General features: G+C 42.7%; 1 protein-coding gene across 1 annotated transcript in view; it reads right to left on the bottom strand.

Moving 5' to 3' along the window:
* Positions 1-27,468, bottom strand: part of LOC117507440 (signal transducer and activator of transcription 1-alpha/beta-like) — an 89,267-nt gene that overhangs the window by 5,493 nt on the left and 56,306 nt on the right. Inside the window, 2 exon segments of the mRNA XM_034167314.1 lie at positions 23,855-23,949; positions 24,595-24,650. Coding sequence (XP_034023205.1) covers positions 23,855-23,949; positions 24,595-24,650 — 151 coding nt within the window.

The raw sequence follows: 27,468 nt of genomic DNA, 5'->3' as shown, positions 1-27,468 counted from the left end.
GCTGAGGGAGAGAACCAGGAAAAAGACATGCTGTGGAGGGGAGCAGAGATCAATCACTAATGATTAAATGCAGAGTGGTGCATACAGAGCAAAAAGAGAAAGAAACAGTGCATCATGGGAACCCCCCAGCAGTCTACGTCTATAGCAGCATAACTAAGGGATGGTTCAGGGTCACCTGATCCAGCCCTAACTATAAGCTTTAGCAAAAAGGAAAGTTTTAAGCCTAATCTTAAAAGTAGAGAGGGTGTCTGTCTCCCTGATCTGAATTGGGAGCTGGTTCCACAGGAGAGGAGCCTGAAAGCTGAAGGCTCTGCCTCCCATTCTACTCTTACAAACCTAGGAACTACAAGTAAGCCTGCAGTCTGAGAGCGAAGCGCTCTATTGGGGTGATATGGTACTACGAGGTCCCTAAGATAAGATGGGACCTGATTATTCAAAACCTTATAAGTAAGAAGGAGAATTTTAAATTCTATTCTAGAATTAACAGGAAGCCAATGAAGAGAGGCCAATATGGGTGAGATATGCTCTCTCCTTCTAGTCCCCGTTAGTACTCTAGCTGCAGCATTTGAATTAACTGAAGGCTTTTTAGGGAACTTTTAGGACAACCTGATAATAATGAATTACAATAGTCCAGCCTAGAGGAAATAAATGCATGAATTAGTTTTCAGCATCACTCTGAGACTGTGTGGGCTCGCTGAAGAGGAGGTACTGCTGGCCCACCACCACCAGAGGGCGCCCTGTCTGGAGTGCGGGCTCCAGGCACCAGAGGGCGCTGCCGCCTCACAGGAGCAGCCGGGGTGACAGCTGTCACTTATCGCCTACGACAGCTGTCACCAATCATCTGATCAGCAGTGGTATATCAGCAAGACGACATCTCCACCTCTTTGCCGAGATATCGCTCTACCTAGGAGGTACAGTACTCAGCCGACTGTGTTGTCTTTTTGACATTAACACTTTGTTACTTTTGTGCGTTAAATAGCAGACATTCTTCCGACGAGAGGTGGAGGTGGTTTTCCCGCCATACGGGTTGCTGGGTGCAAACGCACCCACATTTAACTGTTTTTGTTCCTCGCCAGCAGTACCAGATCCGACACGCGGAGGCAGTGGCCACCTGGGAGTTCGGGACTTGGCGGCTCCAGTATTCCCGGGGTTCGGTGGCGGAGGAAATCATGTGGTTCCGGTTCTGCTTTGGACAGACGTCTCTTATCTTCGAGCCTGCCCACGTGACACATTTTGTGAATTGACTTCTTTGTCTATTGTTGTAATCTGTTGTGTTTGTTGTGCTTATTCACAACAGTAAAGTGTTGTTATTTGACTTCCTCCATTGTCCGTTCATTTGCGCCCCCTGTTGTGGGTCCGTGTTCCTACACTTTCCCAACAGGATATCTCGGCCAAGGTCATGGACTCCGAGGGGCGTCACCCGGCTGTTGAACGACCAATGGGAGAGCAGGGAGCGCAGGCGTCTGCAGGAGACGTGATTGGTGAGCTGCAGCACATTCTCACCGCCTTTACGGCTCGGTTGGATCAAATGACTGAGCAAAACATCCTCCTGAACCGCAGGGTGGAGGCTCTCTCCGCACAGATGGCGGCGAGCGCTCAGGGCGCTGCTGCAGCTCGTCCTCCTGCCGACCCTGTGCAGGATATAAACGTTCCAGTGGTGGTTCAACAACCCCTCCCACCATCCCCTGAAGCATACATAAGCCCTCCTGAGCCATACGGAGGTTGTGTGGAGACGTGCGCGGATTTTCTTATGCAGTGTTCGCTCGTCTTCGCACAACGTCCCGTCATGTACGCGTCAGATGCTAGTAAAATAGCTTATGTGATTGCTCTGCTTCGGGGTAAAGCACGCGCCTGGGCTACGGCGCTCTGGGAACAGAACTCACGGTTGTTATCAGCATACACTGGGTTTGTGGGGGAGTTCAGAACAGTGTTTGATCACCCTAACAGAGGAGAGACCGCGTCAACCGTGCTGCTGTCAATGAGACAGGGACGCGAGAGCGCAGCCGCTTATGCAGTCAACTTCCGCATCACGGCTGCGAGGTCCGGCTGGAATAAAGTTGCGCTCCGCGCCGCCTTCATAAACGGACTGGCGTTGGTTCTGAAGGAGCAGCTGGTAGCTAAGGAGGAACCGCGGGATTTAGATGGGCTTATCGATCTCGTTATACGGTTAGACAATCGGTTGGAGGAACGCCGTCGGGAGCGAGGCGAAGGACGTGACCGGATACGCGCCGCCCCTCTCCCTTCCGGGTTCGAAAAGGGGCCACCGTCCCCACGCTCCACAGCCGCAGCGCTTTGTAGGGCAACAGCTCCCCCTGCTGACATTGTTAGGGAAACGCACAGGGCCAAAATGGGGAGGCTGATCCGTGGAGAGTGTTTTCTCTGCAGTTCAACTGAGCACACACAGAGAAACTGCCCCAAACGGCCAAAACGACAACACTCGCCCTTAGAGGACTGGGCTAAGGGGGGGTCAAACATTCAAGTGAGACACACACAAATTGCCACACGACTCCCAGTCACAATCCTGAGCGGGGATTTAACCCTTCAAGCCCGAGCACTGGTGGACACGGGGTCAGAAGGGAATCTGCTAGGCAAGGGAGGTAGGGCTCCCTCTGGTGGCGCTTCCTTCGCCGTTGCAGGTGCGGGCACTAGATGGCACCCTCCTCCCTTTACTCACACACAAGACACAACCAGTAACTCTGGTGGTGTCTGGAAACCAACGGGAGGAGATGAGTTTTTTTGTAACTCCTTCTACCTCCCGCGTGATTTTGGGCATCCCATGGATGTTGAAGCACAATCCCCGGATTGATTGGCCGTCTGGGGTGGTGGTTCAGTGGAGCGAAACCTGCCATCGGGGTGTTTAGGATCCTCGGTTCCTCCCGGTTCACAGGCTAAGGAGGAGGTCAAAGTCCCTCCCAATCTGACGGCAGTGCCGGTTGAGTACCACGATCTTGCTGACGTCTTCAGTAAGGATCTGGCACTCACCCTTCCCCCGCACCGTCCGTACAATTGTGCCATTGATTTGGTTCCAGGCGCTGAGTTCCCGTCCAGCAGGCTGTACAACCTCTCACGACCTGAGCGCGAATCAATGGAGACCTACATCCGGGACTCATTAGCTGCCGGCTGATCCGGAACTCCACCTCCCTGATGGGGGCAGGTTTCTTTTTTGTGGGCAAGAAAGATGGCGGACTTCGTCCATGTATTGATTACAGGGGGCTGAATGAGATTACGGTTCGCAACCGATACCCGTTGCCATTGTTAGATTCCGTGTTCACCCCCTGCATGGAGCCAAAATCTTTACTAAAGCTGGATCTTAGAAATGCGTATCACCTGGTTGGATCCGGAAGGAGACGAATGGAAGACGGCATTTAACACCCCATTAGGTCACTTTGAGTACCTGGTCATTGCCGTTCGGCCTCACCAACGCCCCCGCGACGTTCCAAGCCTTGGTTAACGACGTCTTGCGGGACTTCCTGCACCGATTCGTCTTCGTATATCTGACAATATTCTCATCTTTTCTCCGGATCCTGAGACCCATGTCCAGCATGTACGTCAGGTCCTGCAGCGGTTGTTAGAGAACCGACTGTTTGTGAAGGGCGAGAAGTGCGAGTTCACCGCACGTCTTTGTCCTTCCTGGGGTTTTATCATCTCCTCTAACTCCGTCGCCCCTGATCCGGCCAAGGTTGCGGCGGTGAGAGATTGGGCCCAACCAACAAGCCGTAGGAAGCTGCAACAGTTCCTCGGCTTCGCTAATTTCTATAGGAGGTTCATTAAGGGCTACAGTCAGGTAGTTAGCCCCTGACAGCCCTGACCTCTCCAAACGTCTTCTTCACCTGGTCGGATCGGTGCGAAGCCGCGTTCAAGGAGTTGAAACAACGGTTCTCTACTGCGCCAGTTTTGGTGCAGCCCGACCCTAGCCGCCAGTTCATGGTTGAAGTGGACGCCTCTGACTCAGGGATAGGAGCTGTGCTGTCCCAGAGCGGAGAGACCGAAGGTACTTCACCCATGTGCCTACTTTTCACGCAGGTTGACCCCGGCTGAACGGAACTATGACGTCGGCAATCGAGAACTCCTTGCGGTGAAAGAGGCTCTTGAAGAGTGGAGACATCTGTTGGAGGGAACGTCCGTGCCATTCACGGTTTTCACTGACCACCGGAACCTGGAGTATATCAGGACCGCCAAGCGGCTGAACCCCAGGCAAGCCCGCTGGTCACTGTTCTTCGGCCGTTTTGACTTACGGATCACCTACCGCCCGGGACCAAAAACCAGAGATGGATGCCTTGTCCCGGGTGCATGAAGACGAAGTCAAACGGAGTTGTCGGATCCACCGGAAACCTATCATCCCGGAGGTCCGCTATCGTGGCCACCCTCACCTGGGACGTAGAGGAAAACCGTCCGGGAGGCCCTGGCACGGAGCCCGGATCCCGGAACTGGGCCGAAGAACAAACTTTACGTCCCACCAGAGGCCAGGGGCTGCAGTCCTGGACTTCTGTCACGGCTCCAAGTTCTCCTGTCATCCAGGGGTGCGTAGGACCGTGGCAGTTGTCCGGCAGCGCTTCTGGTGGGCGTCCCCTGGAGGCCGACGTCCGGGATTATATCCAGGCCTGCACCACCTGCGCCAGGGGCAAGGCTGACCACCGCAGGGCATCGAGGACTGCTCCAGCCGCTGCCTGTGCCTCATCGCCCCTGGTCCCACATCGGCCTGGATTTTGTCACGGGCCTCCCGCCCGTCCAGGCGCAACACCACCATACTCACGATAGTGGACCGATTCTCCAAGGCGGCCCACTTCGTGGCCCTCCCGAAGCTCCCGACTGCCAGGAGACAGCGCGACCTCCTGGTCCACCACGTCGTCGGCTGCATGGGATTCCAAAGACATCGTCCTCCGACGCGGTCCCCAGTTCTCCTCGCAAGTATGGAGGAGCTTCTGCCGGGAACTGGGGGCCCGGTGAGTCTCTCGTCCGGGTATCATCCTCAGACCAACAGGCACGCAGACCGGGCTTCAATCAGGAGGTGGAACAGGCCCTGTGCTGCGTGACGGCCGCGCACCCAGCGGCCCTGGGAGTACCATTTGGCCCTGGATCGAGTAGCCCATAACAGCCAGGTGTCTCAGCCACCGGTCTCTCCCCCTTTGAGGTGTGTCTGGGGTATCAGCCCCCAATTGTTTTCGGTGGTTGAGGGAGGAGGTCGGTGTGCCCTCGGTCCAGGCCCCACCTGCGGAAGTGCCGTCGGGTGTGGCGCGCCGCCCGTTCTTTCTTTGCTAAAGGCCCGGACGAGGGCAAAAGCCCATGCAGACCGTCGGCGGACCCCGGCCCCTGCGTATCGGCCAGGGCAGGAGGTGTGGTTGTCCCACAAAGGACATTCCCTGAAAGGGACTCCCCTAAACTACAGGACCGTTACATCTGTACCTTCAGAATCCTTAAGGTCATCAGTCCAGCCGCAGTGGAGGCTGGAAGCTTCCAGCCTCACTGCGGATCCATCCTGTTTTCCATGTGTCCCGGACAAAGCCGCATCACACCTCACCCCTCTGTGCTCCGGGTCCGGCGCCGCCTCCTGCCAGGATCATCGAGGCGAGCCGGCTTGGACTGTGCGCCGGCTCTTGGATGTCCGTAGGATGGCCGGTGGCTTCCAGTATTTGGTGACTGGGAGGGGTACGGACCCGAAGAACGCTCCTGGGTGAAGAGGAGCTTCATCCCTGGACCCGGCCCCTCCTGGCCGATTTCTACCCGCCGCCACCGGACAAGCCTGGTCGGGCGCCAGGAGGCGCCCGTTGAGGGGGGGTCCTGTTGTGTGGGCCGCTGAAGAGGAGGGTACTGCTGGCCCACCACCACTAGAGGGCGCCCTTCTGGAGTGCGGGCTCCAGGCACCAGAGGGCGCTGCCGCCTCACAGGAGCAGCCGGGGTGACAGCTGTCACTTATCGCCTACGACAGCTGTCACCAATCATCTGATCAGCAGTGGTATATCTCAGCAAGACGACATCTCCACCTCTTTGCCGAGATATCGCTCTACCTAGGAGGTACAGTACTCAGCAGACTGTGTTGTCTTTTGACATTAACACTTTGTTACTTTTGTGCGTTAAATAGCAGACATTCTTCCGATGAGAGGTGGAGGTGGTTTTCCCGCCATACGGTTGCTGGGTGCAAACGCACCCACATTTAACTGTTTTTTGTTCCTCGCCAGCAGTACCAGATCCGACACGCGGAGGCAGTGGCCACCTGGGAGTTCGGGACTTGGCGGCTCCAGTATTCCCGGGGTTCGGTGGCGGAGGAAATCGTGTTGGTTCCGGTTCTGCTTTGGACAGACGTCTCTTATCTTCGAGCCTGCCCACGTGACACATTTTGTGAATTGACTTCTTGTCTATTGTTGTAATCTGTTGTGTTTGTTGTGCTTATTCACAACAGTAAAGTGTTGTTATTTGACTTCCTCCATTGTCCGTTCATTTGCGCCCCCTGTTGTGGGTCCGTGTTCCTACACTTTCCCAACAGAGACAAGACCTTTCTAATTTTAGAGATAATTACGTAAATGCAAAAAGCAGTCCTACATATTTGTTTAATATGCGCTTTGAATGACATATCCTGATCAAAAATGACTCCAAGATTTCTCACAGTATTACTAGAGGTCAGGGTAATGCCATCCAGAGTAAGGATCTGGTTAGACACCATGTTTCTAAGATTTGTGGGGCCAAGTACAATAACTTCAGTTTTATCTGAGTTTAAAAGCAGGAAATTAGAGGTCATCCATGTCTTTATGTCTGTTAAGACAATCCTGCAGTTTAGCTAATTGGTGTGTGTCCTCTGGCTTCATGGATAGATAAAGCTGGGTATCATCTGCGTAACAATGAAAATTTAAGCAATACCGTCTAATAATACTGCCTAAGGGAAAGCATGTATAAAGTGAATAAAATTGGTCCCTAGCACAGAACCTTGTGGAACTCCATAAATAACTTTAGTCTGTGAAGAAGATTCCCCATTTACATGAACAATTGTAATCTATTAGACAAATATGATTCAAACCACCGCAGCGCAGTGCCTTTAATACTTATGGCATGCCTAATCTCTGTAATAAAATTTTATGGTCAACAGTATCAAAAGCAGCACTGAGGTCTAACAGAACAAGCACAGAGATGAGTCCACTGTCCGAGGCCATAAGAAGATCATTTGTAACCTTCACTAATGCTGTTTCTGTACTATGATGAATTCTAAACCTGACTGAAACTCTTCAAATAGACCATTCCTCTGCAGATGATCAGTTAGCTGTTTTACAACTACCCTTTCAAGAATTTCTGAGAGAAAAGGAAGGTTGGAGATTGGCCTATAATTAGCTAAGATAGCTGGGTCAAGTGATGGCTTTTAAGTAATGGTTTAATTACTGCCACCTTAAAAGCCTGTGGTACATAGCTAAACTAACAAAGATAGATTGATCATATTTAGATCGAAGCATTAAATAATGGTAGGGCTTCCTTGAGCAGCCTGGTAGGAATGGGGTCTAATAGACATGTTGATGGTTTGGATGAAGTAACTAATGAAAATAACTCAGACAGAACAATCGGAGAGAAAGAGTCTAACCAAATACCCGGCACCACTGAAAGCAGCCAAAGATAACGATACGTCTTTGGGATGGTTATGAGTAATTTTTTTCTCTAATAGTTAAATTTTGTAGCAAAGAAAGTCATGAAGTCATTACTAATTAAAGTTAATGGAATACTCAGCTCAATAGAGCTCTGACTCTTTGTCAGCCTGGCTACAGTTGCTGAAAAGAAACCTGGGGTTGTTCTTATTTCTTCAATTAGTGATGAGTAGAAAGAGTCCTAGCTTTACGGAGGGCTTTTTTTATAGAGCAACAGACTCTTTTTTCCAGGCTAAGTGAAGATCTTCTAAATTAGTGAGACGCCATTTCCTCTCCAACTTACGGGTTATCTGCTTTAAGCTACGAGTTTGTGAGTTATACCACGGAGTCAGGCATTTCTGATTTAAAGCTCTCTTTTTCAGAGGAGCTACAGCATCCAAAGTTGTCTTCAATGAGGATGTAAAACTATTGACGAGATACTCTATCTCACTTACAGAGTTTAGGTAGCTACTCTGCACTGTGTTGGTATATGGCATTAGAGAACATAAAGAAGGAATCATATCCTTAAACCTAGTTACAGCGCTTTCTGAAAGACTTCTAGTGTAATGAAACTTATTCCCCACTGCTGGGTAGTCCATCAGAGTAAATGTAAATGTTATTAAGAAATGATCAGACAGAAGGGAGTTTTCAGGGAATACTGTTAAGTGTTCTATTTCCATACCATAAGTCAGAACAAGATCTAAGATATGATTAAAGTGGTGGGTGGACTCATTTACATTTTGAGCAAAGCCAATAGAGTCTAATAATAGATTAAATGCAGTGTTGAGGCTGTCATTCTCAGCATCTGTGTGGATGTTAAAATCGCCCACTATAATTATCTTATCTGAGCTAAGCACTAAGTCAGACAAAAGGTCTGAAAATTCACAGAGAAACTCACAGTAACGACCAGGTGGACGATAGATAATAACAAATAAAAACTGGTTTTGGGACTTCCAATTTGGATGGACAAGACTAAGAGTCAAGCTTTCAAATGAATTAAAGCTCTGTCTGGGTTTTTGATTAATTAATAAGCTGGAATGGAAGATTGCTGCTAATCCGCCCGGCCCGTGCTACGAGCATTCTGACAGTTAGTGTGACTCGGGGGTGTTGACATTTAAACACATATTCATCCTGCTGTAACCAGGTTTCTGTAAGGCAGAATAAATCAATATGTTGATCAATTATTAATCATTTACCAACAGGGACTTAGAAGAGAGAGAATGTTTAATAGACCACATTTAACTGTTTTAGTCTGTGGTGCAGTTGAAGGTGCCATATTATTTTTTCTTTTTGAATTTTTATGCTTAAATAGATTTTTGCTGGTTATTGGTGGTCTGGGAGCAGACACCGTCTCTACGGGGATGTATAAAACGATTTTTCGTTAATGGTGGTTTTCTTCTGGATCTAGCTTCATAACATTTGAAGCTACATTAAATCTGATGACACCTTACTGAATCAGTACAGATTCAGCTACAATTTGTTAGTTGTGCATCTCTAGCTTCATTTGTCACCTCACACTGACACATTTTCTATTTTCCCTATATTTTTGCATATTCTGGCTCACCAGATCCGGAATCCGGATCCGATCATCACCAAACTTTGTTGTTTGATAGAGCATTTGACTATGTTACACCCTAATTTTTTTCAAGCCTTTCTGCCTTGTTTTTGTGGAGTTAGAAACTAGAACGTCAAAATTCCCCCATCCCGCAATGGTGAAGAATCCTTTAAAAAATTCCTGGATCCGGATCACCACTAAAATTTAATCACTTGTTCCTCTTGTCATTTCCAACCACTCCACAAAATTTCATCAAAATCCGTTCAAAGTTTTCTGCGTTATCCTGCTGACAAACAGACAGACAAAAACAAACAAATGCAACTGAAAACATAACCTCCTTGGCGGAGGTAATAAATTTAAGAAATATTACAATTTGAAAACAAATGCACCCAAACGTGATGACAGCTGCAACTGCTTAATGCTAACTTTTAACATTGAAAATGCCATAGACATGCTAACGCGTTAGCATCGGGATCCGGATCACCACTGAAATTTAATCACTTGTTCCTTGTTCCTCTTGTCACAAAATTTCATCAAAATACGTTCAAAACATTTTTGAGTTATCCTGCTGACAGGCAGGCAGACAGACAAACAAACAAACAAACGCGACCGAAAACGTAACCTCCTTGGCAGAGGTAACAGTGTGTAATGACAGAGGGATAAAGTATTGAACACCTGAAAAAAGGGAGATGCAAAAAGGCATGGAAAGCCAAGACACCTGCTGAAATCTATCAGTAATTAGAAACCAATCCTGCCCCTTGTCAGTGCAAATTAATATTAGCAGGTTCCATCCCAACGAATGGCCTATAAAAAGCTGTCTCATCACCAAGGTGTCACAGAAAAAAAAACATCTCATGATGGGTAAAAGCAAAGAGCTCTCTGAAGAGCTTCATAATTATTGTTGCAAAACATACTGATGGCACTGGTTACAGAAAGATTTCTAAACTTGTGTATGTTACAGTGAGGATTGTTGGGGCCATAATTCGGAAGTGGAAAGAACATCATTTTGCCATAAACTGGCTACAACCAGGTGACCCTCGCAAGATGTCTGACAAAGGAGGGAAAATAATTATCAGTAGAATTGTTGAAGAGCCAAGGGCCGCTTGTGAAGTGTCAGAAACACCTGGAATTACCAGATACAATTGTTTCAAAAGAAACAATAAGTAATGCACTCAACCGCCATGGCCTGTACACATGGTTACCACACAAGACTCCATTACTGAAGAAAAAGCATGTTGAAGTTCATTTAAAGTTTGCTGGACAACATTTACACAAGCCTGTGAAATACTGGAAGAATATAGCCTGGTCAGATGAGACCAAAATTTAACTCTTTGGATGCCATAATACACACCATGTTTGGAGGATAAATGGCACTGCACATCACCCCAAAAACACCACACCAATAGAGAAGTTCGGAGGTGGGAAGATCATGGTGTGGGGCTATTTTACAGCATCTGGCACTGGCAAACTTCATAGAATTGAAAGAGGGATGAATGGAAAAATGTACCGAGACATTCTTGATAAATATTTTCTACCATCTACCAGGACGATGAAGATGAAACTAAGGTGGACATTTCAGCAAAATGTTGATCCCAAACACACAGCAAAGGAAACTCTCAGTTGGTTTCAAAGAATGAAAATAAAGCTGCTAGAATGGCCCAGCCAATCACCCGACTTGAATCCAATAGAAAATCTATGGAAGAACTGAAAGTCAGAGTTCATAGAAGATGTCCAAGGAATTGTCAAGATTTGGAGACATTCTGTATGGAAGAATGGGCCAAAATCACACCTGAGCAATGCATGTAATTAGTTTTCCATACAGGAAGCATCTTGAAGCTGTCATTACCGACAAAGGGTTTTGTACGAAGTATTAAATAAATTTCAGTGTGTGTTCAATGTGTTTTTTGTGTCATTCCACTTTACTACACCAAAATCTGTACATATTTGTTTTGGTTTATTTGTATGTGTGGATTATTGGGTTGCTACCAACCTCTGGTGAAAATGTCATGTCAATAGCATCTTCAGAAATATGTATTGAGAAAAATTGATATGTTTGATACCTATTTTACCTGCTATATATATATATATATATATACTGTATTTAGTTGCTAATGTGTGAAAACTAATTGATTGGTACACTGAGAGCCTTGCATTCCCCCTCAGCTCCTTCATCACGATGGCACACCTGCCAACATTTGATGCCACAATGCGGGACACGTAGGCGTAGCTGCGAGCGGCAACGGCGCGGAGTGTAACTAGGGGGGTCTGGGGGCATGCGTGGACACAACTGCGGGACTAACGAGCGTCCCACACCACTCTTGCGGGACGCGGGACACTGTGATAAATCCTGCCAAATGTGGGATTTTTGGCAGCTCTGCAATGGTCCTGTGCAGCGTCTTACGCCAGACGTCATAACAGCATAGCATCAGAGATGATGGAATCCCAATATTTTCTACATATGACTTATGTGACTTATTGCACATTATCATGCCTGATGCATCAAATTTTGTTGTTACCAGCAAAGCGTACCAGGAAGGACAAACATATTATTGTTTTTTAAAACAGATTATCAATTACTTATTTATCGTCATCAATTCACCGTTTCTGAGAACGATGCAGTACATTTCTCCTTTTGTAGAGAAGCTTGAATCTTCGACTGGACTGGGTTGCTTGACGCGAGGACGTTTGTGATTTGAAGCGAAACGTCCTCGCGTCAAGCAACCCAGTCCAGTCGAAGATTCAAGCTTCTCTACTATGGAAACCACCTGGACAACTGAGAGCCTACACAGAAACTTTCTCCTTTTGTTCAATAAATGTAGACATTCTGAAATAGAATGTTGTGCAGCATATTAGATTTGTAGACAAACCTGGCAAATTGACATAAATAGTCAAATATATCAGCAAGGTTTGTTACATTTGGAGGCATATCTTGAAACACGTCAATATTAGCATGCTAGCATGCACGTATCATAGCCTGAAATGCAAACACTAGCATGCACCCAGCGTAGCCCTTTTTGTTTTTTACTGGCTGTTGACAGAGGTGTGTGCTCCATGGCTCTAGTTTTATTTTGGAGCCTGATGGTGGATTACTGTGGTGTTTGGTTCTGACCGAGTAGTTTGTCTGCTAGCATGTTGAGCTGCTCCTGGTTCAGGCCTCGCTTGGTGACGGAGGAGAACTGCCAGCTGAGAACCTCGGATAGCTGAGACCATTTTGCTGGTGGAGGCGACAGGAAGAACTTTAGATTCTGAAAAGAAGAGAAAAATGCCTTCATAAGATTTTGCTCACATATGGGTATTAGCCACACTACATAATGTTCCGACTGTTTCTGGAGAAATCGATGTTTTCCAGTGAGGACCGTCTGTCAACTACACAGGCTAACTGCATGTCAATGTTGATACTAGTTGCAGCAGTTACGTTGTGATGACTAAACCTTTGTAAGCATACCTTATTTGTAGCCAAAGAGTTCTAAAGTTTGATCCTGGTTGAGTGATCTCATACTAACTTTTTACTTTGGTTGTTGTTCCGGCTGATGGCTTCTGTTCAAGTCACCACTGTTCAGGTGGATCGCGAATGAATAATTTGAAGGCTTCTCATAACGAACACGCCAAAAGGAACAATGGTGGGTGTGACACCATAAGTGCAAATATGGTTGAATGTTCAACACAAAAAATTACAGCCACAAAAAGCGCAAATTCGCCCTATTGACGTTTCAAATCCCGTAAAATTTCGAAGAGGTCGCCGAGCTGCGAGATCTCAGTAACATTGAGAACTGCATTAAGACGCTCTGATCAGGCTGCACTTTAACCACTGCACACGGACAGCACCATTAACATCGCAACATAATACTATTTTTATATTGTGCCTAAAACTGTCATGAAATATTCTCTGGGTTTTTAGATGTTATTGTGTTTGTTTTATGTAAACATGCAAGAATCACAGACTGTCTCTCCGTTATTTTCAATGGGAGCTGCTGTGAGCTCCGCTCGCTTCTGATCATGTTCTGGTGGAACGTGAAGTTTGCTCTTTAACGTCTTGATTATTGTTCTTTACAACACTGTTTGTCCTCTTTGTTCCAGACTATATATAATATTCTGAAATTCGGTTTGCGTTTATAAATTCCACGCAGATTAAATGTAACAGACACGGATTATTTGTTATAAATGTTTTAGCAAGTTTTCAGGTATCATGCATGCAGTCTCTTATTAACGTGACAAAAAGCATAAAAAATTACATTTTGTAGTATAATACACCCATACAATATAATGCTACCCAATGCCAATTTATGATTCCTGCTGTGCTCCATTGTTGCCGAGCTATAAATCATGTAGGATTATTGTCGAACTTTTTATATCGTGTACATAATTCAGTAAAACTACACCGCTCAAAAGTACATGTGAACAATTAAAAGAAAAATGCTCATTGCAGCCTGGCCGCAGCTCCTCGCGCTCACCTCAAGTTCTCTCACGATTATGTTAAATAAAGTCCATTAAGTCCTGCTCACAGACTGATTGCCAACGACAGGACATGTCCACATCCAGTATAACTCTCATGGAGGACATCTCCACGTCCACTCACGTACACCGACTGCAGCTCCGCGGTCACAGGTAGAACAGAAATCTGAGCGCACGCCTGCAGCGCTGCACAAGAAGAAATATAAACTAGAACAGAAACCAGAGCGCACACCTGCTCATTTTATAGTCTGGCTGCAGCTGAGCTCCTCTGTGCTCTCACCTCCTCAAGGGTGCAACTGATGCAGACATTCCTCCGTTATTAGATACACAGCATACGCAAATCGAAGCAGGCCTGGTGTGAAAGCGGCTTTAGTTCTTCACTAAATGCAGTAAAATAAGTGGTTCGTCACAGCATTTTGGATCTTATAAAGTTACATTGTCAGAATCCTCTCATCCCAACAATGATTAAATTTCACATTTGTACCTGAAGTGACATTTAATAGTATTAACAGTTTATCCACAAATGTGAACAGTTGTCATACAACTGATTCAAAGCAGCATCAGTGTAAACTGCAAATGAAGACCTGAAGTGTTGGAAATCAGCAATTTGGGTCCAAATCATCATCTTCAAACTCCACATTCATCTGGGAACAAAAGAAATGATTCAGAATGGTTGGCATTGTTATTATATGGTTTTCATGTAACATGCTTTTCTTTAGCCAGTATTAATGTTAGCCTACAGTACTAACATTCCAAATTGCTCGTTGACAAACTTGTAGGAAAGGTTATGTTCAAATACGAATAAGATAATTTATCAAGCACAAAAACAGTTATTTAGATATTCTACAGCATATGCTGCAACAACCTTAACTGAAATGACAGATTATAGAATCGTTTTAGCATAAACCGTATCATTTTTCAGAGCATCCCGTACAACATATTTACGATGTCCTGTACGACACACTGCCCTGTACTTTTGTAGTCTCTGCATTTAATAAAAAATAGTCTTATATGAGAAAAGGTTTCATTTGGCTTCTTTTCAGACTCTAGGGAACATATTCAGCATGGTTACATTAATCTGTCTCCATTCAACTCAGACTTTTTGTGTTGAATTTAATGGAAAGAATTTTACCAATTGTCTGTGTCCCATATGACAGATTTTATTTTTTTGTTTTGTTTTTTGCCTGTTTCCCCCCAAAAACATTTCTGATCAAAAGTATGCACAAGGCAATATTGCCCAGTGGTATCATAACCTATCTGCACCCAAATGTAGGTACTTGCTCTAACACTGTCTCACCAGGCTGGAAATGCATCTCTGAATGTCCCGTACGACCTGTGGTGGGCACAGATAACCAAAAAAAATTTACTTCATAACAGATAATCGGATAACTGAAAAGTTATCTTTGATAAAGATAAAATGATAAACCACCCAAAAATGTATCGGAAGGTACAGATAACTGATAACCGATAAATTCCAGTATTGTTTCTGGTACATTTGCAACTAATAACAAACTAAATTTGAGTTTTAACACCACGATTGCTTCTGGTAGTATCAAAAGCAACAACACCCAAACAATGAGCCCGCACTTCTGTCTTTGAACATCTTGCTCCCTGCTGGAAGCTCTACCACATGGCTTCCAGCACAAACGCAAGCTGAGAGCAGCCGCAAAGCCCAGCTCTCTACTCATTCGCAACGCTCCGGTCAGGCGGAGGTCTTGGAAAATAAAGCAGTGCTGACTTATGGTTTGGTGTATAAATAAAATGAATACTGATAGAATAACTCCATTAATGTCAATTCTGTCATTTGTACAAAGTTAAAATATAACATGTATCTTTTAATGTTGAATAATACACTAATTCTGAAGTTTTCTAAAAAACACACAGATCGCAAAGGATTCTGGGTAAAATGTGCCTCTTCTGCTAGACAGATTGGTCGAGTCATTCATTATGTAAACCAACAAGTTAATGTGACGTGTCGTGTGTTGGTGTTTACAGATAAATGTGGATTTGTAAAATATTCCACTTTTTTTTTTTTGTAAAAACAGGCATTTTTACAGAGCTCTGGAAGTGTCATTGCAAAATGTTTTGCATGTGGAGAGAATGTGCGCTCATTTTATTATATTGTGTGCACATTTTATGATGTGCGCACATTTTATTATATTGTGCACGTTTTATTATTTAAAACGTGCATTCAATATTGTCTTGACACATAAATGTTGGCTATTCGCCGTATTGACGGTTCAAATCCTGCAAAACCTCAGAGGTCGCCACGCTGCAAGATCTCAGAACTGCATTGAGATGCTCTGATCACGCTGCACTTTAACCGCTGCACACAGAAACCCATTAACAACATAAAACTATTTTATATTGTGCCTAAAACTCTATAAATATATTCTCTGGGTTTATAGACGTTGTTACTGCATTTTTTATGTAAACATGCGAGAATCACAGGCTGTCTCTCTGGTATTTTAGGCACTAGAGTTTAATGCTGTTGTCCGTAGAGCCTGATCAGTGTTTCAAATTCATTGAGTCAATACTGAGTCAATACTAAAAGTTAGTGGTTAGCTGTAACTTCTGCTAAATTTTTTTTAGTGGTTTATCTGTGTAACGTCGTAAAAGTTAACGTTTCAGTTAGTGGATTAGCGATTATTGAAGCTAACGTTTCAGTTAGCTGTGCCCACCAATGCTGATGTCACATTTCTGGTGTTAATGCAGCGCCTCCAGGGGTTTTATTTTTAGGGAATTTGTTTAGTGCAGTGGTTATTAATAGAAAATGCACATTTTGAAAATAACTGCAAAAAATGTTTTATTTAACACTTAGAATAATATTATACAAAAAAATTACAAGAGCTCCCTTTTAAATGTGCACAGGCCAAGAGTATGAATGAGGGAAAGAAAAGCTCATAGCACAGAAGGGTGTTGCTTTGTTCTCTGCGCATAGATGCCAATAAGCTACTAAATCTTTGAATAGAAAATAGTTGTTGGCTGCTATAATAATGTATATAGTGGTCTAGAATTAACTGCAGGATCCCGGTGGCCATTGCTGCTTTTGCTAACAGCAGGCTATGCTGTTTGCATTACTAACACCAGTGATCTTGATGTTAGTTCTGTGTAGAGTTGAAATGCTAGCATTAGCATCAAAGATAGTTCCTGCATGTGTGATATGCAACACTGACATTGCGTTTGTTCAATTTATTTTTATTTATACAGCTCCGAATCACAACCAAGCTGCCTCAAGGCACTTAACACAAGGTCTAACTTTACCAACCGAGCAAGCACACAGGTGACAGTGGTAAGGAAAAAAACCTCTGATGATGCTGAGGAGAAACCTCAAGCAGACCAAACAGATGAGTGACCCACTGCTTATGCCATTCTAACAATATCTGTACAAAGTTTTACCAAGTTGTAGAAACAAGAAACAGAAAAAAAAGAGTGCATTACAAAGTCCGGCATCCTGGGGTGCAGGCCACCTTCCATCCATCGCCTCATTAGTTTCACTTAAGTAAAAACTGTTTTTTGTCCGCTAATGTGGAAGAACATTGCAGTGAAACATTTCACAAACATAAAACACAAAAATCCATGACATTTTGTGCTTTTCCCATGTTTGTATCACAGAAACTGCACAAATTAGCATGTTGTCAAACCAATTATCAAGTGAATAATTACAATAACAGATTAAAAGAAAACAGGGGAGAATACTGGATTTTGTTTCTTTTAAAGTAGCAGAGCAACAGGATCAATCTGCAGCTACCTGAATGTCAAAATGTCCAAATCAAGCAGATTGTTTGTCTGAAGGCAGAAAGAGAAGAGCGAGGTGAAAACATTTTAGTCCATGGGCCAAGCAGGTTTTCGGTACCACTTAAGGGAATAAACAACACTTAGAATTCAGCCTCAGTGTATCATGGCCTACACAAAAATGTATGACAGCAATCTCGGGTGGTCTCAGCAAAAATTGGTGACAAAGGTCAGTTTCAGTTTGTACAGGGGTCAAAAGTTAAAGTTGCTCCAATTTCAGTACAGAATGATGCAAATTATTGGTTGAAATAAAAGGATTAATAATGGAATAGTTTTGACTGTGTTGAATGTTTGGTCTCCAAGGTAAAGGTCAAACAAGGTCAACATCTATTGGATTCTATGACATGTGACATATATTACCCTGTAACATGATAACTAAACATGACAGATGGTCCAAACTATTCCTTATTAGAACCCTATTAATCCAAACAATAATTTGCATCATTTTTTTTTTTTTACTGAATTTTAGGAACTTAGTAACTTTTGACCCCTGTACAAACTGAAATTGACCTTTGTCACAATTTTTGCTGTTTTTACCCCATAACTCCAGAACATTCCATCACAGATAGTCCAAACTGTACCTTTTTGTAATCGTTATGACCAGACAAGTAATGGAACACTGAACTGGTACGCAACAGGACTCACCACAGCGTCGATGTCTCGTGGACTGACGTGCTGCTCCAAAGCCCTGTAGACATCGGGAGACATCGGCATCATGTTGTCCTGCATTCTGGACGGATGGCTGGACCAAGAGGACACGGCAACCGGTACGTTAAAAGATCATCCCAGACTCAGAAGGAAAGCAAACACTAATGACGTTAACGTTAAGTGGTAAGGACAGACACCACCACAGTGGAGCTGAAGTGACCCAATCATGATGTGTCTACATTTAGCTTTAACTTAAGAAGGTATAACAAAAATATCATTTACTAATTTAGGAATGATGGACATCTGTATACATAGTTCCTCCATCTCAGGGGCCATAATTAATTGGACAAACTACACAACTGTTTTTAATACAAATCACTTTTTGGTGCCAGTCTTCTTTACACTGGTCAAGGAATGAATGGCTACATGAACATTTTCAAGATACTGAATGTTTGGACATTGTTTCTTGAGCAATAGTACTTGTATTTACTATGTCCAATTACTGATGGCCTCTAAATGGAGGTTAAACGTACTACAATGGTTATGCAAGAATACTCTTATTCAACCCACTGAATTAATAGATAATTCTAATACAATTACATTTGTTATGCAAATCTGATTGGTTAATCGTGAGAATTCAGACCATAAAAATATCGCGTTGACGGTGGCAAAATACTCGAATGTTTCAAATCTGATGTATTACTCTGTGCCCTGACCACGCACGTTGCTACACAGATGCCAATAATGGCACTGTCAGCTGAGAGCGAGAGAAACTGGATGCCGAAATGGGTGAATTTAAGATGCCATATGAACGTATTGATGTGGATTCTGTTGATGAGATGGAGAAATCTGTGGGTCTGCTCACAGAATTTCCAGTTTGGCATGAAGACTATGTTGCTACGGTAAGCTTCGCCGAAAACACAGATCCAAGTCGAATTACTTACAGAAAAATAAACCGTGCAAACAATGGAATTGGATTAGAATGGGAATAATCCTCCTTGTGTTTGATGATTTGCGGACGTTAATGCTGGATTTTACGGTCACAGATCATCAGCCTACCTCTATATTATTTCATTTCAACTCCACTGTGGTGGCGCACAAATGCAAATTTCAAAAACATGTCAATATCCAAATATAGAGCCAACTGTGTAAGAAATTAATGGATTTAATCAACATTAAATCCATTTCTACATATTTCTACATATTTTATTGTTGTTTCACATCTGCTTAGATGCTGTGAATACATTTAAATCAGTTTGAAGACTTTAACCTAGAAAAAAATGTCACTTTTGAGATGGAGCAAGTATAAATATGTTTATTCCTGTTTATTTCAGTTGTGTTAATGTTTAAGACATCAGTTCTAACTGAGTGGTGGGCACAGATAACCAAAAAATTAACTTTGATAACAGATAATCAGATAACTGAAAAGTTATCTTTGATAAAGATAAAACGATAAACCACCCAAAAATGTATCGGAAGTTACAGATAACCGATGAATTCCAATATTGCCTCTGGTACATTTGCAACCACTAATAAACTGAATTTGAGTTTTAACACCACAACAGCTTCTAGTAATATTAAAAGTGACAACAGACCCAAACAATGAGGCCACACTTTTGTCTTTGAACGTCCTGCCCCTGCTGGCAGCTTTTGTTTACTACACAGATTCCAGCACAGAGGCACCCTGAGAGCAGCCATAAAGCCCAAAATAAAGTCATGCTGACTTATGGTTTTGATTTATAAATAACATTACTGATAGAATAAATGGTAAAAATGGACTCTATTTATATAGCGCTTTTCCATCTGCATCAGATGCTCAAAGCGCTTTACAGTTATACCTCACATTCACTCCGATGTCAGGTGAATAACTCCATTAACGTCAATTCTGTCATTTGTACAAAGTTAAAATATAACATACATCTTTTAATGTTGAATAATGCACTAATTCTGAGGTTTTGTAACAAACAGACAGATCGCAAAGGATTCTGGGTAAAAGTGCCTCTGCTAAACAATGATTGGTTCAGTCATTCATTATGTAAACCAACATGTTAATGTGTGTGTGTTGGTGTTTACAGATAAATGTGCTTTTGTAAAATATTCCATTTTTATTTGTAAAAACAGGCATTTTTATGGAGCCCTGGAAGTGTCATTGCAAAATGTTTTGCATGTGGAGAGAATGTGCAGTCATTTTATTAGTGCCGTGCGCACGTTTGATGTTGTAAAACGTGCACTCAATTTTGCTTGACACATAAATGTTGGCTTTACACTGCGAGTTTTGGCCCGTTTTCAGATGATTTTCATTCGTGCGAGAATTTTTTTTGCTGTTGTGTTTTGTTTATAAACTTAATTTGTAAAAAAAATTAAAGCCATTTGCAAAGCCAAAAAGTTGATTTGACAACCATCTATATAACCGGGGTCAAAATAAATAGAACACTGCCATCTACTGGTGCCCAGACGCTTAGTACTTAGGGCGAATACTGCCATGAACACTACTGGCCAGTAGATGGCAGTAGAGGCTTGAAAAACTTGCCAAACAAAATCCCAGCTAATCCGTGTCTGATACATTTAAGATGGGTGGAATTTAACAAACGCAAATACAATAACGTCTATAAACCCAGAGAATATATTCATGAGAGTTTTAGGCACTAGAGTTTAATGCTGCTGTCCGTAGAGCCTGAACAGAGTGTCTGAAATTTGTCCTGTCGTGAACATACTGAGATTACACTATCCTACCCATAATGCACTGCTGGGCACTAAAACCTTAAAATTAGCACATTACTTTAAAACTAAAACATATAGCTGATATTTTCACTTTATAAAACGTCAGACATGCCAGTAATTTTAAATAAATAGTTTGGTTAAAATTTGAACCATAAGTTAAAAATGTATGCCTCTGGGTGACTTGGGTGATATTGCCAGCATATCAGTATGGTGTTAAAGGAAATGATTTTTTTTTTTTTTTTGTGAGACCAGTTCTCTTTTGCTTGCAGAGGATAGAGTGGTTTCTTATGGAAGTAGTTCTCCTCTGTTTGCAGAGGGTAGAATTATGCATCTGTTAAGAAACTTTTAACAGGTAGGTGCTCAACTGATTTTAAATTTTAAGTGTTTGTCACTGTTCATCTTTGTTTACTATGTTATCGATCTAAACGTTGTCGGACAAAAATGTATCAGAAGATAATTAGTCCGATAATGGTATCTAAAAAGATAATCCGATAATGAAAACATTATCTTCGATAATTATCTATTATTGGATTATCGGAACTGTGCCCACCACTGTTCTAACCCACATACAGTAATTTGAAACATGAACCACCTGAAAATTTGGAGGTCAGATGATTATTTATTTTTTTGTAAGTCTTCTGAAACAATGAAAAAACAGCCAAAAGATCTGAAGCAGTCTTCGTTCTCTCACTGGCTCTGTTTTTGTGCCGAACGATGATTCTGTACTTACACTTCTGAGACTGATATGAGCTCCGTCTTCATGTAGCCGTATTTCTCAAGGTTCTCCGTGTCCATGGGCTCTGAAGCTGTAAACGTCCAACAGAGATGCATCAACTTTCCTGTCTGAAGAACCAAACTGAGCGATTAGAGTCTGATGCCTAGTAGATCTTTCCCACGTACTCTCTGACGGTTTGGTGTAGTATTTTCCGAAGGCTTTGTCTTTCGGGATGTCTGGGTAGAGGAAGCGGAGCGGGTTCTCTGGAATATTATCGGCAGCCATCATCTTGTAGGTGCGGATGATGTCAGGCAGTGAAACGGCACCCAACTCCTTCTTGGTGTACGGCTCCACAGAGTGGTAGACCGGCTTATCTGGGTGGAAAAAAAAACAGCATTTCAACCATCAATCTGCTGTTACTACCTTCGATGCATATATCTTTATGGTTCTATATAAACGCGACCCAAACTCTGGGAATCACTGATCTGCCACATCTACTATTATAAGCAACAGGTCAGTTGTCATCATGTCCCACAGCAGCCTGTACTTAAGGTTCTTGAAATGGAGCCATATCACCACCTGGTGTACATTTATTATTAATGCAGGTACAATAGAATTTCACCAGGAGCTCTAGTAGCAAATATAACTCAAACCTTTTCACAAAGTGTGGTTCTGCAGGTGGGCTATGGTACCTTTGTGGTGCCATGAAGGTACTGCAACTGGACCATGAGTGGTCATTAAAAAGAAATCTTAACTGAAAATTAAAATTTGAAATTTGGACAGAAAAAAAAAAAAAAAAACTAGCATTACACACAGAAATTAAATTTTTGTCAATAACTCGAGAGTATTTACCTTCATGTGGCTTGATGATGTAAGTGATCACTGAGTCGCGATCGTATATTGTGAATCATTAACTCCGTAACGAAGACTCAATTACATCACCACATAGTGATAGAAATTAGTGAATAGTAGAGGATTTAGAAATGTCTTCTGGATGCTCACCGTGCACATCGTGTTCGATCCAGGTAAAGGTGATGGCGCCCTCTTTGCTGCTCTCACTGAACCTGAGCAGGAAGGTTCCCGGACACTTGTCAATCAGCAGAGCCTTCTCTCTCCTTACTGATGAAACCCATGATAGACCTACACACAAATAAATCCAGACTCATTTAAAAATCCGCCCTGGGCTTCCTATCAGGAAGAAACTGCACACAACCAACCAAAACCATTTTACCCCTCTGGTACACGCAACCAAGTTTAAAAGATCCAAACTAAGATGTGAAATAATTCACAGAAAAATAAGTCTTAACTGTTTTGATAACCAGTTAATTGTTTAAAGACATAAATGTGAGCCTAAAAAATAGACTTTTCAGACTTAAAACCAAAGTGCTGTCTTAATAACCAGCCTGCGTTAGAATTTATTGGACCCACTGCATAAAGACTCTCCCATTTTCCACTTCATCAACCAATAGCAAAATACTGAACCCAAACACATGACGTTTCCACTAAATGTTCAACAGGCATCGCTCTGGTTTGTGAGCCTAATTTGGAACTGAATTTTGGCAAAAATATACAGAATGCTAAATGTTTCTTCATCAGAATCTAAAATCAGCAAGCGTATATTAATTTAGATTAGATAGAACTTTATTGATCCCTTTGGGAAGACTCCCTCAAGGAAATTGAGGTTCCAGCAGGATTGTATAGCAGTACAAAGGGTAAGAAGCACACAGAGTATCAAAATTGAGAGTTTAAAAAAAAAAGTTTGCAAATATAAATACCAGACATACTGCTCAATACTGGTTTACTGGCTACTACTGCTCCTCTCCTTCCTGTCCTCTGTCTTCCTGTTACTTCTCCTCCCCTGAGTGAGGACTATATGTTCCATAATTTAAATATTTCTAATATTGTTAGGGGCTTAATGTTGTTCATTTTGTTGTTATTAGTTTTAATGTAACCATGATGCTATCTTTGGCTGAGGCACTGTTTCCTCAGACAAGTGGTTAGAGCAATGTTTCCTTATCCTGTTCCTCTGGACACAAAGTATTACCATTTTCCATTCCTCCTTGCTCTGTGTGTACCATTGTTCTGCCAGCTTGTGATTGGCTGAATACATCTGACTAAGATGGCTGGGTTTGAGTACATCACTGACAAATTTGCAGTACTTTTGGTCCTGGGGACCAGGTTTGGGCAACACTGGGTTAGAGAACCAAAACTTTGGAAAAGCACCAAATGTGGTTCCCTATTGAAACTGAATACAAGAAGTCCTTAACAATGGTTCCAATCCACACTGGTGGCACAGTGGCCAATTTTGTGGATGGTACCTTTAGACCACAGCTACTGAACCAAATCATGTCGTGGCACAAAACTGACCCGTCATTCCACAGACAAAGCAGCTGTCTTTTGATGAGATCCAGAATTCCTTCGATCCACAACCAGAAAGGAAAGGCTTTCTCGTTTGCAGTTTGCTGTAAGAAAATGGTTTTACAATTTGTGATTTTGTTTTAATGAAGGTGGAGGCAGACTCTGGAGAGAAGGGGAATGAAAATCAGTAGGGGAAAGACAGGATACATGTGTATGAATGAGAGTGAGCACAAAGTTTTCCACAACATAAATTGCAATGACAAACAATAAAATACCTTAATTTAAAAACAAATTAAACAGAATAAATAAAGAATTTATATTTAGAGGGACAATAAAGGTAGAATGGTTTAGAGACAGAGAGGCAACACTAAGATATTTGGGCATGTGCAGAGGAGGGACATGGTATATCAGGAGATGGATGCTGAGGATGGAGACCAGGCAGGAGGAGAAAAGGAGGATTTTGAATGTGGTGAAAGAGGACAGCAGGTGGCTGGTGTGACAAAAGATGAACAGGGAAGGATGGAGACAGATGACCTGTGGTGGCAACCCCCGACAGAATCAACCAAAAGAAGATTGAAAAGAAACACATGTATTGCTGAAGCCAGGGTCTATGTAAATTTTGCTTTTGTCAAAAAGAAGTCACACCAAAAGTCAATGCATTTATCTCACACTTTTTGAGTTCTTTTTAGTCTTTGAACAAACAAATCCAAATGGCACATGAAGAATTTGGCAGAGGCTCTGGTTCACACCTTGCAGAACTTGGGCCACTGGATCTGCCCCTCTGGGTTCTGCTGGGCTTTGGATCCTAAAACGACACAAACATTTTGTTCAAATCTCACTTTTGCTACATTTACACGCATTAGAAGCACTTTTTTTGCACAGAGTAACAGATCGAGTTGTTTGTTTATTCATTCATTTTCTGTGCTATCGATGGTCGCAGTGGCAGCAGACCAAGCAGCTCATTGCACAACAGTCCTGTATATCTTCCCAGGGGATCCAGAGACATTCCCAAAGCAACAGGGAAAATATAATCCCACCAGTGTGTCCTGGGTCTCCTCTAGGGTCTCCTCCTAGTTGGACGTGCCTGGAAGACCTCCCCAAGGGAGACGCCAGGATGGCCGAAACACCTCTGCTGGCTCCTTTTGATGCAAGAAGCAGCGGCTCTACTCAGAGTCCCTTCCTGGTAGTTTGCGCTTCTCACTCTGTTCCAGGATGTAAGTCACAGACCCAACGGAGGAATCTCATTTTTACAGCTTGTATCCGCAGTCTTATTCTTTGTCATTACCCAAAGTTCATGATCATAGGTGAGGACTGGAGCGTAAATCGTTGTAAAATTACAAACTACATTGGACTCCATTCTAAAAAAAAAGAAAAAAAAAAGACACTAAGCACATTTATCACCCCCAAAATGGAAAGAATATTATTATAAGAGTAAGCCCTACAAAGTTCCTGGGGATCCTCATTGATGACTTTCTTAATTTCAAATGTCACATTGATGATCTAACAAAAAAAAAACACTTTAAATATGCTGCATTTTTTTTTAAAGCTGACACATTTTGTTCCACACTCATGCTATATAAAACATTATTTGACACTATTTATTATTTGAGCCTCATTTACATTACTGCAATATCATATGGTGTAACATATAAAAGCTAGAAATCATTCAAAAGAAAGTCATAAGCACCTTATCATGGTCTGACTTTAATTCTCCTCCCAGAATACTTTTCCACCATTACAACTTCTCGGGCTTGCTGAGTATAATTACCTCTGGAATGCTTATATGATGTACCAGATTGTCTACAAACTCAACCATAAACTGCGTGACCTCATTCCAGTCTTCCTTCCTATGCACACCTATGTCACCAGGAACAAAAACCTAATTAATGGGGGGGGGGATGAATTTAAAAAATGAAGGTTAAAATGGACCAGTTTTAGTATTGTGTGTAGAAGACTAACAATGTCTCATTCCATCTTCAAGAAAAAGCTAAAAATGCAACTCCTGTCATTGTATGATTAATTTACTGATCTCCTTCATTATATCTTGAGTTTACCTGCTAATCTAATGTATTCAGAATGGTGGGATTATCTGTTGTGCGTCGGTTATACAGTATGTCTACATGTATGTGTTGTACTCAAAGGATATCTGGCCAATATCTTGTGTACCTTCTATTTGTAGGAAACTGGGGCCCTATCAAAAGCTTTAAATAGCTAACTTCAGGTGACCCTTTCACACATTCAGGCATCGTGATCATGTGTATGATATACAGCGGGTAAAATAAGTATTGAACACATCACCATTGTTCTCAGTACATTATTTCTAAGATGCTATTGACATTAGGTTATGTGTAACTAGAAGCACTCGGAAAGTGCAAACCTCCGCCAAGGCCAATGGGTCACTGACGCCATAACATCTACACGCCATGGAATCACTGAACCTAAAAAAGGCTAACAATGATGTTTGCTCAGCAGTAAAAAAAAAAAAAGTTTCATCTGCTGTGACTGGATAGCATGTATCCTTAGCGCTTGACATCACAGTTTATTGCAACTTGCACCTTTCCCAGAAGCTACTGTCATCTGAGCACTGATATTGATATTGCATGTGCTTATAGACAAAAACAAATAAGAGACAAAATTAAATTTATTATTCAACTCAAACTGCAATATATGAATTTTTTAACATTTATGAAACACTTCTCTAAACCAGGCCATAGGGTCAGTGACCTAAAGAGATTCCCTCCTTGGCACAGTGATCTATTCAACAATTCAATGTTACAACCAAAACTATGATTACATACACTTTTCTTTCCTTTATATTGACTTCCTTGACCATGAAAACATACCACTAACACTTGGAATCACTTTATGTCTTTATTAGTTGAAAAATTATTGTATCAATCAATCAATTTTTTTTATATAGCGCCAAATCACAACAAACAGTTGCCCCAAGGCGCTTTATATTGTAAGGCAAGGCCATACAATAATTATGTAAAACCCCAACGGTCAAAACGACCCCCTGTGAGCAAGCACTTGGCTACAGTGGGAAGGAAAAACTCCCTTTAACAGGAAGAAACCTCCAGCAGAACCAGGCTCAGGGAGGGCAGTCTTCTGCTGGGACTGGTTGGGGCTGAGGGAGAGAACCAGGAAAAAGACATGCTGTGGAGGGGAGCAGAGATCAATCACTAATGATTAAATGCAGAGTGGTGCATACAGAGCAAAAAGAGAAAGAAACAGTGCATCATGGGAACCCCCCAGCAGTCTACGTCTATAGCAGCATAACTAAGGGATGGTTCAGGGTCACCTGATCCAGCCCTAACTATAAGCTTTAGCAAAAAGGAAAGTTTAAGCCTAATCTTAAAAGTAGAGAGGGTGTCTGTCTCCCTGATCTGAATTGGGAGCTGGTTCCACAGGAGAGGAGCCTGAAAGCTGAAGGCTCTGCCTCCCATTCTACTCTTACAAACCCTAGGAACTACAAGTAAGCCTGCAGTCTGAGAGCGAAGCGCTCTATTGGGGTGATATGGTACTACGAGGTCCCTAAGATAAGATGGGACCTGATATTCAAAACCTTATAAGTAAGAAGGAGAATTTTAAATTCTATTCTAGAATTAACAGGAAGCCAATGA

Source organism: Thalassophryne amazonica, chromosome 1 (assembly GCF_902500255.1).
Source record: "Thalassophryne amazonica chromosome 1, fThaAma1.1, whole genome shotgun sequence".
Classification (NCBI taxonomy): Eukaryota; Metazoa; Chordata; class Actinopteri; order Batrachoidiformes; family Batrachoididae; genus Thalassophryne; species Thalassophryne amazonica.
This window is presented reverse-complemented; position numbering and strand designations above follow the sequence as displayed.